Source organism: Phasianus colchicus, chromosome 1 (assembly GCF_987193195.1).
Source record: "Phasianus colchicus chromosome 1, bPhaCol1.hap1.1, whole genome shotgun sequence".
In the NCBI taxonomy this organism is placed as follows: Eukaryota; Metazoa; Chordata; class Aves; order Galliformes; family Phasianidae; genus Phasianus; species Phasianus colchicus.
The window spans coordinates 112,938,476-112,958,275 of NC_143436.1; the positions used below are offsets into that span (position 1 = coordinate 112,938,476).

The 19,800-nt window shown below is 40.8% G+C and overlaps 1 protein-coding gene across 1 annotated transcript in view; it reads left to right on the forward strand.

Moving 5' to 3' along the window:
• The first annotated feature begins 587 nt into the window (after positions 1-587).
• MAOB (monoamine oxidase B) overlaps positions 588-19,800 on the forward strand; it is a 53,048-nt gene continuing 33,835 nt past the window's right edge. Inside the window, exons 1-3 of the mRNA XM_031594599.2 lie at positions 588-701; positions 18,120-18,214; positions 19,210-19,347. Of these exons, the coding sequence (XP_031450459.1) occupies positions 656-701; positions 18,120-18,214; positions 19,210-19,347 (279 nt within the window). The 5' untranslated portion in view covers positions 588-655. The remainder of the gene's footprint in view (positions 702-18,119; positions 18,215-19,209; positions 19,348-19,800) is intronic.

Sequence of the window (19,800 nt, forward strand, 5' to 3'; positions counted from 1 at the left end):
AGTTTTTTTGTCCACCAGAATCCCCAAATCCTTCTCAGCAGGGCTGAGAACTCAGAGAGTTCTCCCCCCCAGTCTGTGTATGTATCTGGGATTGCCTTGATCCAAAGACAACACCCTGCCTTTGGCCTTGCTGAACCTCAATAATTTCACTTCTCAAGCCTGCCCAGGTCCCTCTGGATGGCTTCCCTTCCTTCTATTATGTCAGCTGTACAACTCAGCTTGGTGTCATCTGCAAACTTGCTGGGGGTACAACCGATCCCACAGTCTATGTCTGAGAAAAAACACGTTAGCACACATGTACCATCTCCAGACTCCTGGAGCCTCGCTTATAGTTAAAGCAGAAATCCAAGAGATCGAAAACCGTGCTGGGTTTGTACGGAACCAGCCTAAAGACCGAAGGTGAAGGTGTTGACACTTGTTTCTGGAAAAGCCAGTCTTTTTCTCTCCTTTCACTATGGGCCCAACCCCGCGGGACGTAGGCGAGAACAAGGTGCCGTGACCCCCCTACACCGGCCTCACCCCCGCCGCCTCCCTAGGCGGGCTCCCTCACAGCCGGGGCGACGAGAGGCGGTGCCCGGCGGCTGGGCGGGGCTGTGCTGCCCGCCCAGCGGAGCCGGTCCGGAGCCGTCGCCGCGACAGGGCGGGAGGCAGCGCCATGGCACAGAAATGCGACGTGGTCGTGGTCGGGGGCGGCATATCAGGTGGGTCCGGCGGGAGGGTGATGGGGACGGCGGCTCCGGGATGGTGTCTTGCGGGGATCCCCGCCCCAGGAGCTGGGCGCTGCCGGGGACAGCTTGGGGGAGGCAGAGCCGGTGTCTCAGTTTAGGAGTCTTTAAGTGTAAAGTGTCCGTAATTTGGGCTGTGACACGTTGTACAGACTTATGTTCTGCCCCAACATCCTCCAAACCGACGTCATTCCTACCCCTGGAAGTTTGGGATAGATGAGAGGTATGCACTCTGTTGCTTCTAGGTTGAGTCTAGGGATGTCACGGCCCTCGGTCACAAATGACTGATGTAAGTGTTGGGATGTCTTCTGTTTAGAGCAAATAGAAGCATAAAGGAACGATGTCAGAAAGCAGCTGGGTCATTTCCCCAGTCTCTAGTTCCTCTCAGCACAGGTGTGATGGAGGTGAGACCCAGCAGCTTGCAGAAAGCAGCAGCAGGCCTGGGAGCTTTGTTGCAATTTGCTTTTTAGACTAATCCTGCTGGAAGGGTGCTGTGCGTGCCCAGGATGAACCTTGCTCGTGCATTTTGTTCTGAGATGCATGGGCCCGATTAAATTGCATTACGTGTGACAGATTATTTTAGTTTTTCTTCTGCGCCTTTGACGTATGAAACAGCTGCTATTTGGGCTGTGCATGTTGGAAGGTATGCAATGTGGTAGTTCCTCTGCTAATGACATTTTAGTCCCATTAGTGCATAATAGTATGCATGTCCACAGATCCAAACAGCATCTCTTGTGTTGGAAACAAATTAATCGAGATATGTTACAAAACGTACAGAATCATCATTAAGGTTGGAAAGCCCAGTAAGATCATCCTTCCTTTTTTATTCAATGTGGCTTTTAATATCCCCTACTTATTCATATAAGGTGTATTAATTTTTGCATAACCACTATGCTGAGATGTGCACCATAGAAGGAAAGTGTACAATATGCAGTGGGTAATGGTGTGCTCGTTCCACAGGGCTTACCCACCGTGGGTGCCTTAGAGCTGATTATTTCCATAAGCTGCCTGGGCCTTTAGACTCTCATATCTTTTCCTAAGGATGGTGGTCTGATAAGAAACTGCTGAATAATTATTAAATGTTTAAAGTGTATTTATGTGGTTAGCAAAAATCACTGTTTTATGAAACAGAATTGATTATAAACATGCTGTTATGGCTAATTTTTAACTTACACCTTGTTTCATAATGAAAACATTACAGAAAATTAACCACTGTTATCTATTCGTGTCTTCTAAAGCCTCAGTGGCATGTTTTTGTACAGAAGCAGTGCTACAGGTTCCTTCTCTTCAATGAGTTGGAATCAGAGTTAGTGTAACAGATTTTAATATGTCCTCGCTTTTCATTGTTGCTATGGGAATATTATCATGGCAAGCTTGCACAGACTTCATATGTTTTCTCTTGTAGCAGAGCAGCAGTGCTGCGTTGTGTTCGCTTATGTGCTTCACTTTTTTCTACCTGCAAACAGAAGCAAGTGGTGTGTGGTTGTAAGAAACCGGTTTTCCATTTACTTTTTTCTACACCAGGTTGCTCCAAAGTACTCTGTTCTTGTGCTGTAGCAGCTTTTCTCCAGCTCCCACACAGAGGCTTGAAACATAAACACACACAAAAATTACTAGTGACTCTCTTCAGTCACTTTACTTTAGCTGTTACTTATTACTCCAGATTTACCTTATCTTTTATCTGTGTGCTTTTAGTAAATCATTGGACTTGCACCCAGGTGCATATAACACCACGCTTTTATATCTTCTTGCCCTTATTGAAAACTGCCCGTGGCATGCTAAACTGCTGCAGAGAGCTGGTCACCTGTTGACTGGAGAATGAAGCTTTTGAGTTTTGAAATGGGTCGCTTTTTGGAGACTAGGTTTCCTAGTGCTCTAGGTTTGATTTCCTTCAGAAAGTCACTGTTTCTGAGCTGTTCCAAGAGCAGCTGACAGAGATTAGCTGTTCTGCCTGTAGAGGAGGCAGGCATTGGTAGGTGTGCTGATGTAAAACAGCAGAGTGCTCCCCTGTCCTTCAGGCTGTGTTGTTGACTTGGCTGATAGAGCAGTGAACACAGAAGCTGATCAATGAAGAAACAAAAAGCTGCTGTACTGATGCAGAAATGCAAACAAACATTGCAGAGACAGCTTCCAGCTCTCTGTTTTCTAGCTATTTACTTTTTTTAAGGTAATACAAACTGTTCATTTGAATACTGCCACAGTTTGATATTAATTGCACTCTCAGCAAGTCTGGAGGCAACACCAAGTGGTACAGTTGAAAGGGCAGATATAAGGGATTCCATCCAGAGGGACCTGGACAGGCTGGAGAAGTGGAACCATGTGAGCCTGGTGAAGATCAGCAAGGCCAAATGCAAAGTGCTGTACTTGGGTTGGAACAATCCCAAACACAAATACAGGCTGAGTGATGAATGAATTGAGAGAAGCCTTGTGAAGAAGGACTTGGAGGTACTGACAGATGAAAAATTATGCGTTAGCCCGCAGTGCATGCTTGCAGCCCAGAAAACCATCAAAAGAGGGGTTGCCAGCAGGGAGAGAGGGTGTGATCCTGCTCCTCTATGCTGAGATTCTGCATCCAGGCTTAGGGCCCCCCAACACAAAAAGATGCGGGGCTGTTGGAGCAGATCCAGAGGGGGCCATGAAGATGATCAGTGGGCTGGAGCACCTCTCCTGTGAAGACAGACAGAGAGAGCTGGGCTTGTTCAGTTTGGAGAAGAGAAGGCTCCTGAGAGACCTCATCATGGCTTTCCAGTACTTAAAGGGGACCTATGAGAGGGGCAGAGACTTTTTACAGGGATGTGTAAAACTTGTCCTATATAATAGGAACAGCAACAGGAGGATTTATTGAACAGTAGGTTCTGTTTTATGTACAAAACTGCTGCAATCTTTGACGTTACTGTCATGGTGTAGATTAAAAAGAAGTGCCTGTATGTATGAAAAGACTTAGCCACAGACTGTATGGAATATGCTTGATGCTGAGGAATATTTATATTGGAAATGTAAGGGAGTAATTAGTTCCGTGGAGCTTTCAAAACCTGCATAGTGACAGGATCTTCTGATTGTTTAGAAGCATTGGAAAACTTAAGAAATTTTCTTAAATCAAATTTGGGAAGCTGTTCAGAGGTTTCACTTAAAAACTTCCTCTGTGTGTTTTCAAACCTGCCTTCCTGTCCCTGCTTTTGCTGTGAAGACCTCTTTCCTTTTTTTCAAAAGACCAGATTTTGCTCATACTTTAGTCATTCTCAGTCATACTTAAGAAAATACTTCTCATAAGTTAGTCATGCATAGATTTTGCAATCAAAGTGAGGTTAATCAATTCTTTGTGAAAGGCAGTCTTTTTTGACATACAGTAATGTAATTTGAGGTATGTTTAGTGCTTTCTTGTTCACAAGCAACCCGATGTGTTCCTGTATGTTCCTGACTGAAAACCTGCCATAACAAAAATATTTCTATTGAAATGGTAGATTTATAAAATATTTACACTCCTATCATTGGCGTATTGAATTGTGATTGTACTCTTCAAGTCTTTCTCTTTATTTGTGTGAAGGTTTAATGCACTGTATGATTACAGTATCTCTCACTCCATCTTTAAGTCAATTTCAATTTACTTCGAAAAGAACAAAACAGAACAGGTCAGGTGTTCTGGGCGCCGTTATCTGAATATGTTCAATTTGTTTTAAAATAGACTGAAGCAGAGGGCAAAATCAGTTTTTGAAACAAAATGTAAGATGCACTGCAAGAGAAGTATATGTGAGATGCATAACTTCTGCTTGCTTACTGGTGTTTTCCTTTTTCTCCTTGGTGGATATCTACAGTGTCATAATAGGTTTCTCTTGTAGAAATCCAGTTTGTCAAAGATGGCACTATTTTTGGAGAGCATTCCCAGTCTAGCAGTCCTATACCATCTGTCTATTTGGAAAAACAAACAAACACACAGGCATTATTGAAATAGCTGTGAATGATGTCTTGGATTGGACCCTTCTGAGGGAGGACTGTGACTATCTCCAAGTCCCTCTGCAGAGGGGTACCACTCTCAATGGTAGGATGCAGCTGGCAAAGAGAATCTTGGATATTTCTCTATTGGTTGAAGCTCTTTGTTCACATTTTCAATTGTCTGTCCCTGCCATCAGGAGTTCTTCCTTCTGTTTTCAACTGTGTTCATGGCTACTGCAAAGGAACACAAAACAATTAAGTGGAGCCTGCCAACTGACTTAGATTTTTCACACAAACCTTGGCAGTACATAACAAACAGTGCAGAAAGCAGCTGTGTAATGCCGTGAGATAGGCTGGTAGTCTAGGCAGCAGGGACAGTAGTTGTAAGTCATTCACTGATACCTCCTAATTGAACTGAAAGCTGATTTGATAAGAAGCTTTCCCTTCTGTCTGAAGGAGCAATCTCATCTCCCAAGGCTTGAAGCAATGCATCATTAAGCAAAGCTTTTCCATTAACTTATTTAACTGTTATGAAAGGCTGGAAAGTTCATCACATGCAGACAGCAAAACAAGAAAAACACCTCAGGAGCAACTAAAAGGTAAGTTGGGATACTAAAACTTTCAGCAAGAGATTCCTGAGTAACTGTTACAGAAATAACAGCTGGAGAATGCAAGTTTGTGTAGCAGTTCGTGTTAGTGTTACAGACTGCAAAGTTCACTGTTGTTTTCTTGTCTGTACAGCTGAATTAGACATAGGAGAGGATGAAAGTCCTTTGTTAGAAAGTTCAGTGCGTTGTTTGCTTGGGAACCTCCCACTGTGATACTTGTAGTTCAGTAGATTGGTCAGAATCTGGTTTAGCACTGAACTACCACCTAGTGACACCAGGGGGTGGTACTAGATATTAGTGTGCATTAGTGTGTTGGGTCAGAGCAGGTGTGTACCTTAAGCAGATCTCTTGATTGACCCTATTTACTGCTCTATGGTGTGTATCACAGAGCAGTCTCAAAGCATACACACTGCATTAATTTTTCCTTGAGAAGTCACGCTCTAGGAGCTCGCCATTTGAGCTCCAAGCCCTGCATAGGATGTTCAGTCTGGAGGATATAAGAACTAGTCTGAAATAAAGCTCCTTTAGCATACGTGACGTGGGATGTTCAAGGTACAGTTGTTTTGCTCTGCGAATCTCCTGTTCTGCAATATTTGTTAGCATAGACACTGCAAACTTGCTGTCTTGGAATACTTTTAGTTACACAGTTCAAAGGTAGTAGCATGAAAGGAGTAAACTTTCCACTTCTTCTATAGAGGTGCAGTCAAAAATAATTTGCTGTGCCACCCTGATGGCAGATATGTACCTGCATCCCTTGTCTCCATCCTCTATGTCCTCTCCTTGCCTAGTTTTATTCTTTCTTTCTATAATTGTCTTGTAGCATCAGTAGATTGTGGAAAGGTACATTTTGCATTCCTATGAATTTTGATTTGCCCATTTTACTCTTTGGCTTCAGTAAGGATAGGAGTAATTTTAAAGTCACACAGTTCAGCATGCTCCTCCCAGCGTGTCTGTAGCATCATTCTCCACCAAATGGCAGAGATATTCACCACTATGACACAAATCCAGGTCAAACTCCATTTCCCAAAGCACTAGAGGCTGTGAGGAGCAGCCCGTTCCTCTGGCTCCATCCTTGGTTTGTTCAGGGTGCTGATGTGATCTCAGGAGTATCCAAGGACTTAAAGAGAGCTGGTGAGTTGTGTTAGTCTTTCTAAAAGGTGGAAAGCTGTGGCAAAAAGCTAAGTGGGCCTGTTTGTATTGCTTTAGTAGACAGCCTGAGCAATGCAAGCTTAGACAGCCTGATTGTCCCAGAAGTAAACTTCTAACGCTGCGTGTAGCATCATAAACCAGCAGAGAGTTTGTTCTGTTTACATTTCTCACAGCAGCTAATGACAATGAATTAGGTCTTATACATAATTCAGTCAACTGAGAAGGCTTCTCTTCTTCATAAGTTACTATTGTGTGTGCAAACAATCTGGGTGATCTTGGCATGCTTCCATTTTGCTTCTCTGTAGTGCAACCAACAGCTATAGTTAAATAGTTCTGTTAATTAAAGACAAAAAGCAATATTGTTTCACTGCTTCTTTCAAGGACAGGAGGAGCTTGCCTTTGTGTTTTGTCTCCCTTTCTTAGCAGCTACTTCATAGAGTGGTACAGTGGTAAAGTTTATGTTAGTTATAAAAGTTTTCTAAGCAGTGCCATGGTTGTTTAAAAAACCTTTCTTTAGTTTTCCTTTACAGAGGACTTATCTTGATATATTTATAAAGCACTCAGTTACGCTGTTTCTGAAATCAGTCGTCATTTAGTTGGGGCTTTAATTACATGAGGAAATTGCATTCATATCATTATAGTTTCAATCATTTAATTTTTGTGTTGCTGTCTTTGAACTTAACATGATTTTCCTCCAGGGCTGATAACCTATTTTATGCTTGTAAACTTATGTCAGATATTAAGGTTCTTGCTTTATGAGATGGTTTGTTAAAATGTGATCATTCATCTAATGGACTAGTCTGTGTAGAGGCTGATGTGTTTAACGTTTATGTAGGATCCTTGTTTGAAGATACATTTTTCTGATTTTAGTGGTCAGTAAGAGCACGCTACAGTACCTTGTTACTTGAACCATGAATGTCTCAATAACTCATCTGTGCATTTGTATTTTGCTCAGCTTCTTCTTTCCTGTCAGTTTTCAGTATCTCAGTTGAGGAGATCCCAAGTTCTGAGTGGCTTAGCAAAAAGATTGGAAAGTGCATATCAAGCCACACCAATGTTGCCTTGACTTTAAAGTCTATAAACAGTGATGATGCTACTTATGGGTAAAACAGGCTTCCAAGAAGAAGAAAAGTAAAATATTTTTAGGGACAAATCTGCTTGAAGGAATTCAATTCATCTTTTCCTTCATCTGTTCTTTTCTTCCCTACCCCTTTCCATGCTGCCCTTGCTGCCACCCACCTGAGAATTTGTACAGACCTGGTAAACAGGCAGCTGTCTTGCTGAACTGAATAGTCTCTGAGTAAGCTTGGGTGATTTCTATCTGAGTTTGCCTCAGCTACCTCTTTTTTTATTTAAAATAAAATTAATTTTGAGGAATGATGTTGATGCTGAAATTATGCCATATTTCATTATGCCTGAGCAAGGTGGGCATGCAGCTGCCCTCACCTCTATGCCTCTACTCTGTGTGCTCTGTGCTTAGCAGTGAATGAAGAGTCTGGCTGTGGTTCATTAGGGCCTCTGGCATCTTGCAATTGCAACAGTTAGGATAATGACCTCTGTTTGATATCCCTTGCTTCAAGAGGTTCAAGAGTTCCACGAAGTTTTAATTAACTCAAAGCCTTTCTATCTATTACATTATGCCTGTACTATTATTTACATATGCCTGTACTATTACAACATGTCTCTATTATTCAACTACACTGTGTTTTCCAGTTTCTACAATATGACTCAACTGGGAGTGAAAAGCAAAAAATACCTCAAATATGCCTCTGTAGCCTTCTGCCTCTCAGCCAGCTAGTTTCTGTAGATGAACTATGCCATCAGGGTAGAACATTGAATACAGTCTTCATGGTGGACTGCACACAGCAACAGCTGATCAAACAGCCAGTTCATTCTATATAATATCCTGGTGGCCTGGATAGCTTGCATATAAACTTGCACTCTGTTTGCTCAAGTGATAGATCTGTGTTTGAATCATTGAATATTGGACCAAGACACCTCTTTTGTTCCAGTATGAGTTAATAGTATGAGACTATCTTCATTAGAGGCTGAATCAGTGAGTCGTGCTAAGTAACGAGCAGAAGTGAGGAAAGGAAAGAGTGTAAATTCTTTTGTTTTACAGTTTGGATGCTTCTTTCTTCCTTTGTGTTTCCTTCACTTTCTTTTTCCTTCACGCATTCTATCAGAATGGGGAAAATACAGTGGTAATGTGTTTCTTTTTTCATAACATGTTAAATAAGCTGCTAAGCTCATATGGCTAAGAGTGGTGATGCAGTGGAGCGGGCTACCCATAAAGGTGGTGGGGTCACTGTCCTTGGAGGTGTTCAAGAAGCATGAATGTGTGGCACTGAGGGACATGGTTAGTGAGCATAGTGGGGATGGGTTTGTGGTGGGACTAGATGGTCTTAGTAGTCTTTTCCAATGCTTTTGGAATGATCTTAATGATTTTATATGCTTTCTCTTGCCTGTAATTAGAGATAGAGGGAAGACAGTCAATTGGAAATCTTCAACGGTTCCCTTTTGAGCTTCCCTGGGTGACATCTATGTCCTCAGCTTTTGGTTTCTCAGCCCAGCTGTCTTAGTTCAGCTAGGCAGTCCTTCATCCTGAGCCAGTTATCAAGAAATGCAGTGATCAACAAAAAGCTGTCAGGCATGTATGATTATTCAGTTGATTATTCAGGATACAGGGCAGCAGAACACTTTTCAGTTGTTCAAGTGGGGGCAGAGTTCACAAATCTTTGTAAGCTGCACAAGCTATCAGCACTTAGCTTATACAGGTGCATGTTTGTATCTACTTGTATACATGTAGGGTGTACATACATGTAGCACAAGTTCTCAAAGAATGCCAGAGCATGATATGGTGGATATTTGAAAGTGACACCCAGACAAGCCCCGGCAATGTAAATCTGTAACTAATAGGGGCAATTGGATGAAAATAATTAGTGAGAGATCAAGCAAAAACTAAATGAAAATGAACAACCATAGAATGAGGATGTGGTTGCTTAGCTAGGGGCTTTGATAGCTTCCCTGTGAACTGAACATCTCTAGATGGATGTCTGTGAATAACTGGAGAAATGTGAGAAATTACATGTGTTCCTTAATGTCAAGATCTGAGAGTGATAGTCTGGTGATTTTTTTTTTTTTAATTTTTTTATTTTTAATAAATTTAAACATGTTTGATGTTATATTTACTTTTCTCTTTAGAAGGCTTACAAATAAACAAGTAATAATGATGTGTTTAAGAACATGCAAGGTTTATTAAAACGGATGAACATTTCTAAGGCAAGTGCTGCATAATTTTGCAAAATTTTCCAAACTTAATTGAATCTTTTTTTCTCCCCACATTACAGCGTAGAAAGAGAAACTCATTTTAAGGGTAAATCTGCCTGGCATTTTATTTGCTTTTATATATTTATGTAACAGTAATGCCTAAAAGGATGCTTTTAGTAAGTTGCCCTTGTAGGGCCTCAGCCAGGAAGGGGCTGACTCATGCTCCAGGTCACTGTGCTAAGCTTTGTTTGTTCTAATGCCATGGTATGTTTGATGTAGTGCTACCTTGTCTTTCAGTTATCTCTGTCTGCTTTGGTTCTTTCCTCTGCTTGTTGTGTTTTGAGGCAGCGTAAATTGTAAAGTAGCAGGAAAAGGATTAGGATTATCCAAGCTGAAGGAGGCCCTAGGATTGAAACTATTGGATAATATTGCAGTACAGATAATAATAATAATAATAGAAATGCAATTGATGTTAACTCTTCAGCATATCATAGAATCATAGAATCGTTTGGGTTGGAAGGGACCTTTAAGATCATCTAGTTCCTGCTATAGGCAGGGACATCTCTCTCTGGACCAGGTTGCTCAGAGCCCCATCCAGCCTGGCCTTGAAGGCTTCCAGGGAGGGGGCATCCACAACCTCTCTGGGCAACCTGTTCCAGTGTCTTACCACCCTCATAGTAAAGAATGTCATCATAATATCTAGTCTAAATCTACCCTTTTCCAGTTTAAAGCCATTTCGCCTCATCCTGTCACTACCTGCCCTTCTAAAAAGTCCCTCCCCAGCTTTCTATAGGGAATATATGCATATATATGTGTGTGTATATATATACACCTATATATGTATGTGTGTATATATATGCATATGTACATATATGCATATGTGTGTGTGTATATATATATATGTATATATATATTTACCTCACTGGAGCATACAGAGTAACTTCTGACTCTTTTAAGTATGAGACCCAAGTGTGAGTTGGGCACTGAATAGAGCTATCACTCCATGTGTAAGATACTAGAATTCCTTAAAATAAACAAAGCATGCAGTAAATGATTGATACTAGAAGTATTCATCCTTTAAACTGCTGGAGTGCCCAGTTTGTCACTCTGAAGTTTCATTGGAAACCTCAAGTGTAAAAATACAACAAAAACTAAACAGAAGCCCTGGTCAAGGGCAGCACAGCTGTGGTTTCAGTGCTTGAGCTGAGGCAGAACTGTGTGGAAGACAGTGGTTTTCCACAGAAATGCAACAAGCTGTCTTCATTCCACATATAGAAGAATTTGAGCTAAGGTGCTACCAGTTTGTTTGTCTCACTCATTATTAACCAGACTCTGTATCGCTTCCAAGGTGTGAAGCTTTGGACAAATTTAGGTTGCTTAATAAATACACCTCCCTGCACTATGGATGAATCATCTAGAAACATTGCCAGAAAGGAAAGATCACATGAGGCTGAGGGCTGGGACAAGAACTGATGCTCTTGTAAAGTTGCATTAACTCACTGGGACATTCATCCTGACCTTAGTGACAAGGTTATGGAGCCAGCTCACAGGATGGAAAAACTCATTGCCTCAGTTCAACAATGAAATGTTAACAATGTTAACAAATGTTATATTTGCTCATAAAGTGCTGTATCCTAGGCAGAAATGTTATGCTCTATGTACTAATATTTTAAATAAATGCACATTTTGGACAAGCAGAATAATAACATGTTTATTTGTTCACAGGGATTTCAGAAACTGTTGCTTTTTTAAATTCTCAGACATTGTAGATGGCATTCATCACTGCACAGTAGTACAGCTTAGAAAGAGAGATTATCTCCCCTTACACTGAAACTGCGTGTTGCTTTGATACCTTCACTGTGCTGTTCAGTGCATGGAGGTAAGGTATTGAGAATAACCAAGGCAACAATTTCTCGACGCAGCTCTACGGTGTAATGAGGTTCTGAACTTAGATTTTGTCTTTCTTCCATGAGATTTAGTAAAATATCTAAAGTACTTTTGTAGATGTGACGAATTGTAGAGGTTAAAAGAGTACATTAATATTCAAAAACGTCTAAGTGAAGAGCTGGTTTAGTAAAAGGTACTGTTGGGTTGCAGTATCTCACAGTCCATGTAACCCTTTGCATTTCATCCCTTTTTGGCTTTTTTGTCATTTAGAACTCTTGGAGCAGTCTGGATGCTGCAAACCTTATATTGCAAAGGACTAAGGATGCAGTGAAGAAGGAAAACTCACTATTATTCTCTTATGCATGCCATCATTTTTGAAAGCACTTGGACAGCCTGATGTAAGCTGAGTTTTAAGCTGTGTAGTCCTAGCTGTTTCTGCTGTAGGGCTCCCATTACAATTCTGAGCATGTCTCTTGAATTTACAAAGGAAAAGTATTCTTCGTGAGACCAAAAATTGCTTGGCTGTTTTATAATGAGTAGGAAGGTGCAAAAAATGGCTGTACCACCTTATCTCACCCAGACCCCAGGCTACTGTTTTCTTTTGCCTTTTTTTGCTTTCACTCCTTACTTACAATGATTTGCAGGCATTATTGTCTGAAACCATTATCTCAATTAAAATATTTTAACTTAATTATGATCACGAGTGACAGAGGTAAAGGTGACCAATGCCAGGTTCAATCTCTCAGCAGCAGAGCAGTAATTGGATTTTGTTCATTAGAGAGGTCAACACAAACAAAAACAGTGCTATTAAATTGCTGTTTCTAATACAATCATGCAGTAAAAAAAACCATGGAAGATTTCAAGGAGAAAACTCACAGGTGCCAAATGGCTGTTCAGCTACAGGCAGGAAAATGTCTTTCCTCTGGTTCTGCTCCCCATCCCTCCTTTTGCTTCAGCAGTGCAGTGATATGCTGTGTTGTGCTCCTGGCACAGGTGCCAGGTAACTTACATGACAGCTCTGAAAAGGAGGTCAGAGAGTTGAGTCTTAAGTGTAAGCATGGAGGCTTTGTATTTGAATTTGAAATATAAACAACAGCAAATGGAATTTTTCCTTTAACTGAACTAACTTTTAGATGCTAGGAACTTGTACAGAGGGTTTTCTTCATTGAAGGAGTGTTTCTCTGCTTCCCCTTAGATTTACCTCAACTTCTTAGTGCATATTCATCTTTGTTTCTTCCTATTGCTCTCAGCCATAACATTTGTGTTAGCCATGAGCAAAGGGGTTCTCCTTGAAATGTCTTGTGCTGTGTATTTTGACAGATGGGTATATTCTGTTTTACTGGGTACAATGCAATTCCAATTTTCCAATTGGAAAAGACCCATAGGATCAAGTCTGATTATCAACCTGACAATACCAAACCCACCACTAAACCATGTCCCTCAGTGCCACATCTACACGTTTCTTGAACGCTTCCAGGGACAGGGACTCCACCACCTTTATGGGCAGTCTGTTCCAGTTTCTCACCACCCTTCCTATGAAGAAGTTCTTCCTGATGTCCAATCTAAACCTCCCCTGGCAGCATTTGATGATATTTCCTCACCTCCAATCACTGCTCCTAGCTACTTCAAGATTTGTGATTATGTGAGACTTGTTGCTTTCGTTAAGAAATTACATTTCTGGCCCCTCTGGTCAGCTGCTTGCCAATTCCAAAGGTCATACAATCATAGTCCCATCACTAAACCAAGTTCATTATTGTGACATCCATACATCTTTTAAATACCTCCAGGGATATGTCTGCCTGTAGGCCTTCCTATACAACCAACATTTATATGCAGCTCTGAGTGTGTGCAACATAGTACAGATATTACAATTCCCCTGCCTAGCATGTCAGAAACATACCTTTGGTGCCAAAACAAGCAAATAGATAAAGAGAGAATCATATCATAGAATGGTTTGGAATGAAATGGACCCCAAGGATCATCAAGTTCCAACCCCCCTGCCACAGTTTAAAACCATTCCCCCTTGTCCTATCACTATCCACCCTCATAAACAGCTGTTCCCCCTCCTGTTTATAAGCTCCCTTCAAGTACTGGAAGGTCACAATGAGGTCTCCCTGGAATCTTCTCTTCTCCAAGCTAAACAAGCCCAGTTCCCTCAATCTTTCTTCATAGGAGAGGTGCTCCAGCCCTCTGATCATCTTAGTGGCCCTCCGCTGGACTCAATCTGGTGTCACAAAATTGAGATCAGTTTTCAAAAATCGTGCTTAGAAATTTTTTGAATAATCAGATTTCTTTGATTCTAGGGCTTCACTGTAGTCCGTAATGCTTGGAAAAATGTGACTCATCACACTTATCAGTCCAAATGTGAGTATGGATCATGCCCTAGCACAGAAATTTGAGATTATCATTAAAAAATAAACACACATTGATTGTTCTCTTAATATAAGGAAATTTTGGAGGTTAGAAAATGAGATAGTGATGAAATCCTTTCATCAAATGGTGCATTAGGATGCTTAGTAGGCACATAGGTATCAAACAGAAAGAAGTTGTAAGTAATGTTAAATGATTCTTCTGATTATTATGTCTGTGTAAGATCTGTGTGCATGCAAAGTGCTGCGTGATGGAAAAATGATTTCTGTGGCTTGAACTTACATTATAGCATCCCATGGAAAGCAATCTCCTACCAACATCTCCAAGTGGCTGCATTTAGATAACGGGTTGCCATGGTAACTGATGAAGGCTTGCCTGCTTTACCATAATCTAAGCACAATGGTGCTTTCAGTCTGAGGTTTCAGATAAAACCTAGCATCTCTGCTTCTTTGTTGTTTGTACTAATTGTCTGTGTATCAGTTCACTGAGTAGAACTGCAGGTGGGGCTGCTTAGCCGTTTGTATGTACATATACATATATATAAAAGTATGCATGTACATATATATTCTGTTGTACTTCTGTAAGCTGTCTTGCAAGGGGTGCTGTCCTAAATTCCTGTCCCCAGTCAAGTGGTTAAAGGGTCTCAGATTGCAATTCATGTATTCATATTTTGAATATTGCAATTCAGATCAGTGTTAGTAGAAATATTCCCAGAGAGAAGGGCAAGTTGCTGTATGACAAAACATTGTCTAAGAAATGGGAGTAACAACACTCGCCACATTTTTGGATGAACTTTATGTTTGAATATGGTTGGTTGCCTTCCTTTTGAGCAACAGGGGTAAAGTGAAAATCTGCCTCTTGCCTAGTGATATGAAAGATGAATAGGTGAGCTGGGAACAGTTCTGAGATGTGAGAGGTTAAACTTCTCAGCCAGTCTCTGTGCATGCTTTATGGAATGCTTTATGGAATGTTAATCACAGAGAAGCCTCTTGCTCAGCCTCTGTCTCTTAGCAAGAAAAGAGATTGTAATTTGTAAGAGTTTCCCAGTTCTTTAATTCTGAAAGCACACCCCAGCCTTGTGCCTGATACTTGTGTACTAATATTAATATCTATTTGTTGTTGTTCTGGCACCCTATCTGTCCTTGTATCACTGTGGCCAAGAGCTCTCTGCATCATCCAGTCCTCTCACTGTTATTGCAGTGTTGCTCCAAGAGTCCTTCTGGGGGTCTGAGATTCAGCTCCAGGTAAAGAATGGTAAGGGGATGTGGCTGTACTGTGGCAGCGCTGTGATGTCAAATATGTGAGATACAAAGAACAGCAAAATTCTTTGGTATTGATACCATGCTGAAATGTGATATTTGCAACAGCAGTCTTGCCTTATCCTGTTCTGTGTGTGCTGCAAGACCTGATCTGGTTCTCAGCGGTGCCATCTGGATCTTGAGCTTCTGCCTTCACTTCTTAGAATCATAGAATCATCACAGTTGAAAAAGACCACTAAGACCATCTAGTCCAACCATCAACCCATCTCCGTTAACCACGTTCCTCAGTGCCACATCCGCATGGTTCTTGAACACCTCCAGGGACAGTGACTCCACCACCTCCCTGAGCAGCCTCTCACTGCTTCACTGATCTTTCTGAGAAGTTTTTCTTAATATCCAACCTTGAACCTCTCCTGATGCAACTTAAGGCCATTACCTCTCATCCTATCATTGTTAACTAGGAGAAGAGGCCAACCCCTACCTCACTACAACTTCCTTTCAGGTAATTGTAGAGATAAGTCTCCTCTAGACTAAACAATCCCAGAAATTCTTCCCAAGTGTTAGATCTCTGTTATTACTGAGGCAGGGGTGTTAGAGGGTGGTTACGTTCCCCACCTTTGCATCATTTCTCCACCAAAATTTTGGACCATTCTGGAGCTGGTATGTACAAGAGAAAAGGAGGTGGATTATTAGCTACTGATAAGGAGTAAGTGGTCAGATGGTGCCTGTAGCCTGCAACTGTCACTGTAGAGCCAAGCCCCAAGGATACATCCTTATCCTTACAGAGATTCAATCTGGTGGAAATTGGCATGGGACAGTTCAGTGTCATTGGAGAGCGAGGCTCTGCTTGGTCTTTTCTCCTTTGTAGAATCACTAAGGTTGGAAAAGACCTCCAAGATCATTCAATCCTACCATCCAATATTTCCCCACTAAACCATGTCCCTTAGTATAACATCTAAACGTTTCTTGAGCACCTCCAGGGACAGTGATTCCACCACCTCCCTGAGCAGCCCATTCCAGCATGACACTGTGACACTGATTTTTATTTTTTTATTTATGCATCAGGAAAAACTGACCCATCCTCAGAAGGTACATCTATGAACATATGGGAAAGGAAAGTGACACCTGCCCCCTGATAAACAATAGGGAGTGAACACTGGGTAGCTGAGAGATGAGTGCAGTAGTATGGCTGAGATGTGCGTAAGCAGATGACATGGTGGGGTCTGTGCTGAGCCGTGTGAAACCAGCTGCCTTCCACTTGAGTCTTGGGAGCCATCTCTTCAGAGGCTTCTCTGTCTGTTCAGCTCCTGGGAGTAAGCTTGTTCTTTTCCCAGCTGGACTGAGATGTTTATTCATTAGATTTTCATTAAGAAAGTCAGATCTCATATTGCTTAATCAGTGTTGGTTACTGAGTAGTATTAATTGATAAGTCAATATCTGTTAGCGTGATAAGTCAGCAGAAATAAGTCAGCTTCCCTGATAGCAGGCTTGAGATTATATATTCATCTGTAAATTATTAATAAATACTATTGAACTTGTCCCAGCTGATCAAATATTTGTCTTTGCTCAAGAGCAACATTTTTTATTTTTATTTTTTTCTCTTTGCATGGTAAACTTTGTTTGTTTAGGGAATTTTTTGTCTATTTTTCCTCTTAGAACCGATCTGTTCTTAAAAGTTGCTTGGAAATCTGGGCCATGTTTGCGCACTACAACTGTTTTCTGTATTCTGTTCTCCTTGGCTTCCTTAAATATTTGTGAGAGTAGTCAAGGCTGCTGAACCAGCTGGATGTTTTTATAATGTAATTTTCTTGATAAGGAAGTATGGAAATACGAGTATCATCAATGGTTTACTCTACTCATCAGCACTTACATGAAAACTTAAGATAAATTAAGTTCATGAAGCTGGAAGTAAAAGCAGGACAATATGATCTTTTAATGAAAGCTCCTCCTACTTTATTTATTTATTTATTTATTTTCCAGAAAATGCCTAAATCCTTTAAAAATAGGTGTGCGTCATCTCTTTTTAGACACTGGGAAATGAAGAGCTTAATTTATTTAACCAGCATTGCTCAGCTGTTTATCTGCTGGGAGCAAGAACTGGATCTCCCAGTCCCAGGCTAATAGTTTGCCATCAGGATGTTCTGTAGCGCCTTTAGTAGCTCTCATTAATACTCTTTCTATCCAGGACTGCTATATAAAGTGTTTTCATCATTGTCATTTCATTCAGTCTTGCCTTGCTAGCTTTGGCCATCTGTTTTTTCTGCCAGTGCTTTTGGCATTTCTTCCATGGCTGACTTAGAACAATCTCCTTTGACCCTTCATTTCCCTCCTCCTTCTCAAAAACTGCATGTACTAAACATCAAGAGGCAACTGATTGCTTTCCAATGGCAGCAAGATAGTGAGCCAAATGGCTAAGAAAATTACACTGTGTGAGTGTGGTTTCTAGCCTATTGTGTGCTCGGCTTAATTCAGCACATTCTATCATGCAAGACCACACTGCCCTTCAGAGTATGTTGCTTGCTGTACCACTGGAAATTCAGCCACACATGACCAAAATAGGAACCTTAGATTATACAAATCTCGGTTTATTCATGCTGAAATGTAAGGCAGTGGTGATCCTAAAGGCTGAGACATTGCAAGTTGCATTCCCTTTGTCTTATCCAACCTTTGTATTTCCTTTAATTCCCATAGTGGCTTGACACACTTGCTGGAGAGACTGACTGATATTTTCTCTGCATTTGTGAGGATTTATGGCATCAGAACTAAAATGAGATGTTCTTTCCTGTATTCCCACTGCTCCCTTTCTTGGTGTCTCAGCTTTAAGAAAAGCAAAATGAAGAAAAAACATATAAAGAAAATTTTTATGGAACGAAGCTAGTTCCTAGTTCATTTTTACTTTGTTTCTTTTTCTTATCTTTCAGGTCTCTCAGCTGCCAAACTATTGACTGAGTCAGGCTTGAATGTTGTGTTGCTGGAAGCCAATGACAGGGTTGGTGGAAGAACCTTCACTGTAAAGGTAACTGTCTCCAAACCCACTTATGCAATATATACATACATATTTTATATTATACATGTGTATAATGTGAAATTGATGATTAATGTATATGCATGACATATATGTATGTACATTATGCATACATTATATGAATATTATGTATAAATGTATTTATGTATTTATGCATATTTATTTAACCTACCTGCTACAGGACGCCCTTGTGGGAAAATTGCCAGAGTAGTAGCAGAAGGGAAGTTTCCTGATACCATACAAACAAGAATAGGGAAAAACTGGCAGAATGATGGGGACAGGATGTTTCCATGTTATCTGCAGGCACTGAAATCATTCATCTTTTCCTCTGGGAAGGAGAAAATGGTTAGCTAAGTTTTGAAGTCATTTCCCATGGAGCGATTCAGGAGAAATCGCTATTTAAAAACACCCATAAAGGCCAATTGTGTGATAAAAATCCTTGAGATGAACAAGCCCTATGAAGAATGATATAGATTACAGGAATGGCAAAGGTAATTGGGGACCAGTGTTCACTCCTTTATGATGTGCTCTCTTGACCCAGGAGATCCCCATGTACTTCGCTCATCAAAAAACCTTACCTGTGCTGTTCCCTAGTGTACTCTATATTGGGCTAGTTTCTGGTGAGATGTCCAACCAAATAAGAACTGTGCAGACCTCTCTGACTCCATCTTCTTTGTTAAAGTCTTTGTTCTTATGCTTGTTGGGAGGCCTGTTCCTTTACAGCCTTCAGCTGCTTATGAAATCCACATACGAGATTCTTAGTAAGTGCTACTCCTGAACTTAACCAAGAAAAATAGAGTTTTCTATGGGGAGAGGAATCTTCACTAGAATACTTGAATAATTTCTTCACAACTTCACTTGAATAATTTCTCTAGATTGCTCTTTTAATTTGTGTGGTGTTTGCAAAAGTCACATATCTTTTTTTTAATCTTTTGTGTGTTTGTGTGTGTGTGTGTGTGTGTGTGTGTGTGTGTGTGATATACCAGAATAAGCAAGTTAAATATGTGGACCTTGGAGGAGCCTATGTGGGGCCAACGCAGAATCGCCTTCTACGATTATCTAAAGAGTTAGGAATAGAGACATATAAAGTGAATGAAGTTGAGCAGCTGATACATCATGTCAAGGTAAGATGCTCTCAAGTTTGTTACTATAGACAGACAAGTTCAAGTAGGCATCCTCTGAGTTTCCTGAAGAAAAATAAGTATGCTGGTAATGAAGAACTGATACAAATCACTATCTGCATGCATATCTACATGTGTACCCTTGTAGATGCATCCTGGCAACCAATGCTTTGGTTCAAGTCTGAGCTCATAGTTAAAAGCTCTCAAAAAGTTTCACGGTTTCCAAACAGTACAACTGCAACTGTTCTATATATGCCAGCTCTCTTATATATTCTACATGAGGTGTCTGAAAGGCCCTTTCACAAGTCTGGAAAGTGGGAGTATCTGGAGTCAGACTGAAAGTTTCTCAGAGTAAGTTTCCTAAATTCTTTCCCCCTTTCTTTATACTGCTTGATACCATTCTACGCGAGTGTTGCACTCTCATAGAAGAGCAACATTCTGTGTTAGTTCTGAGGA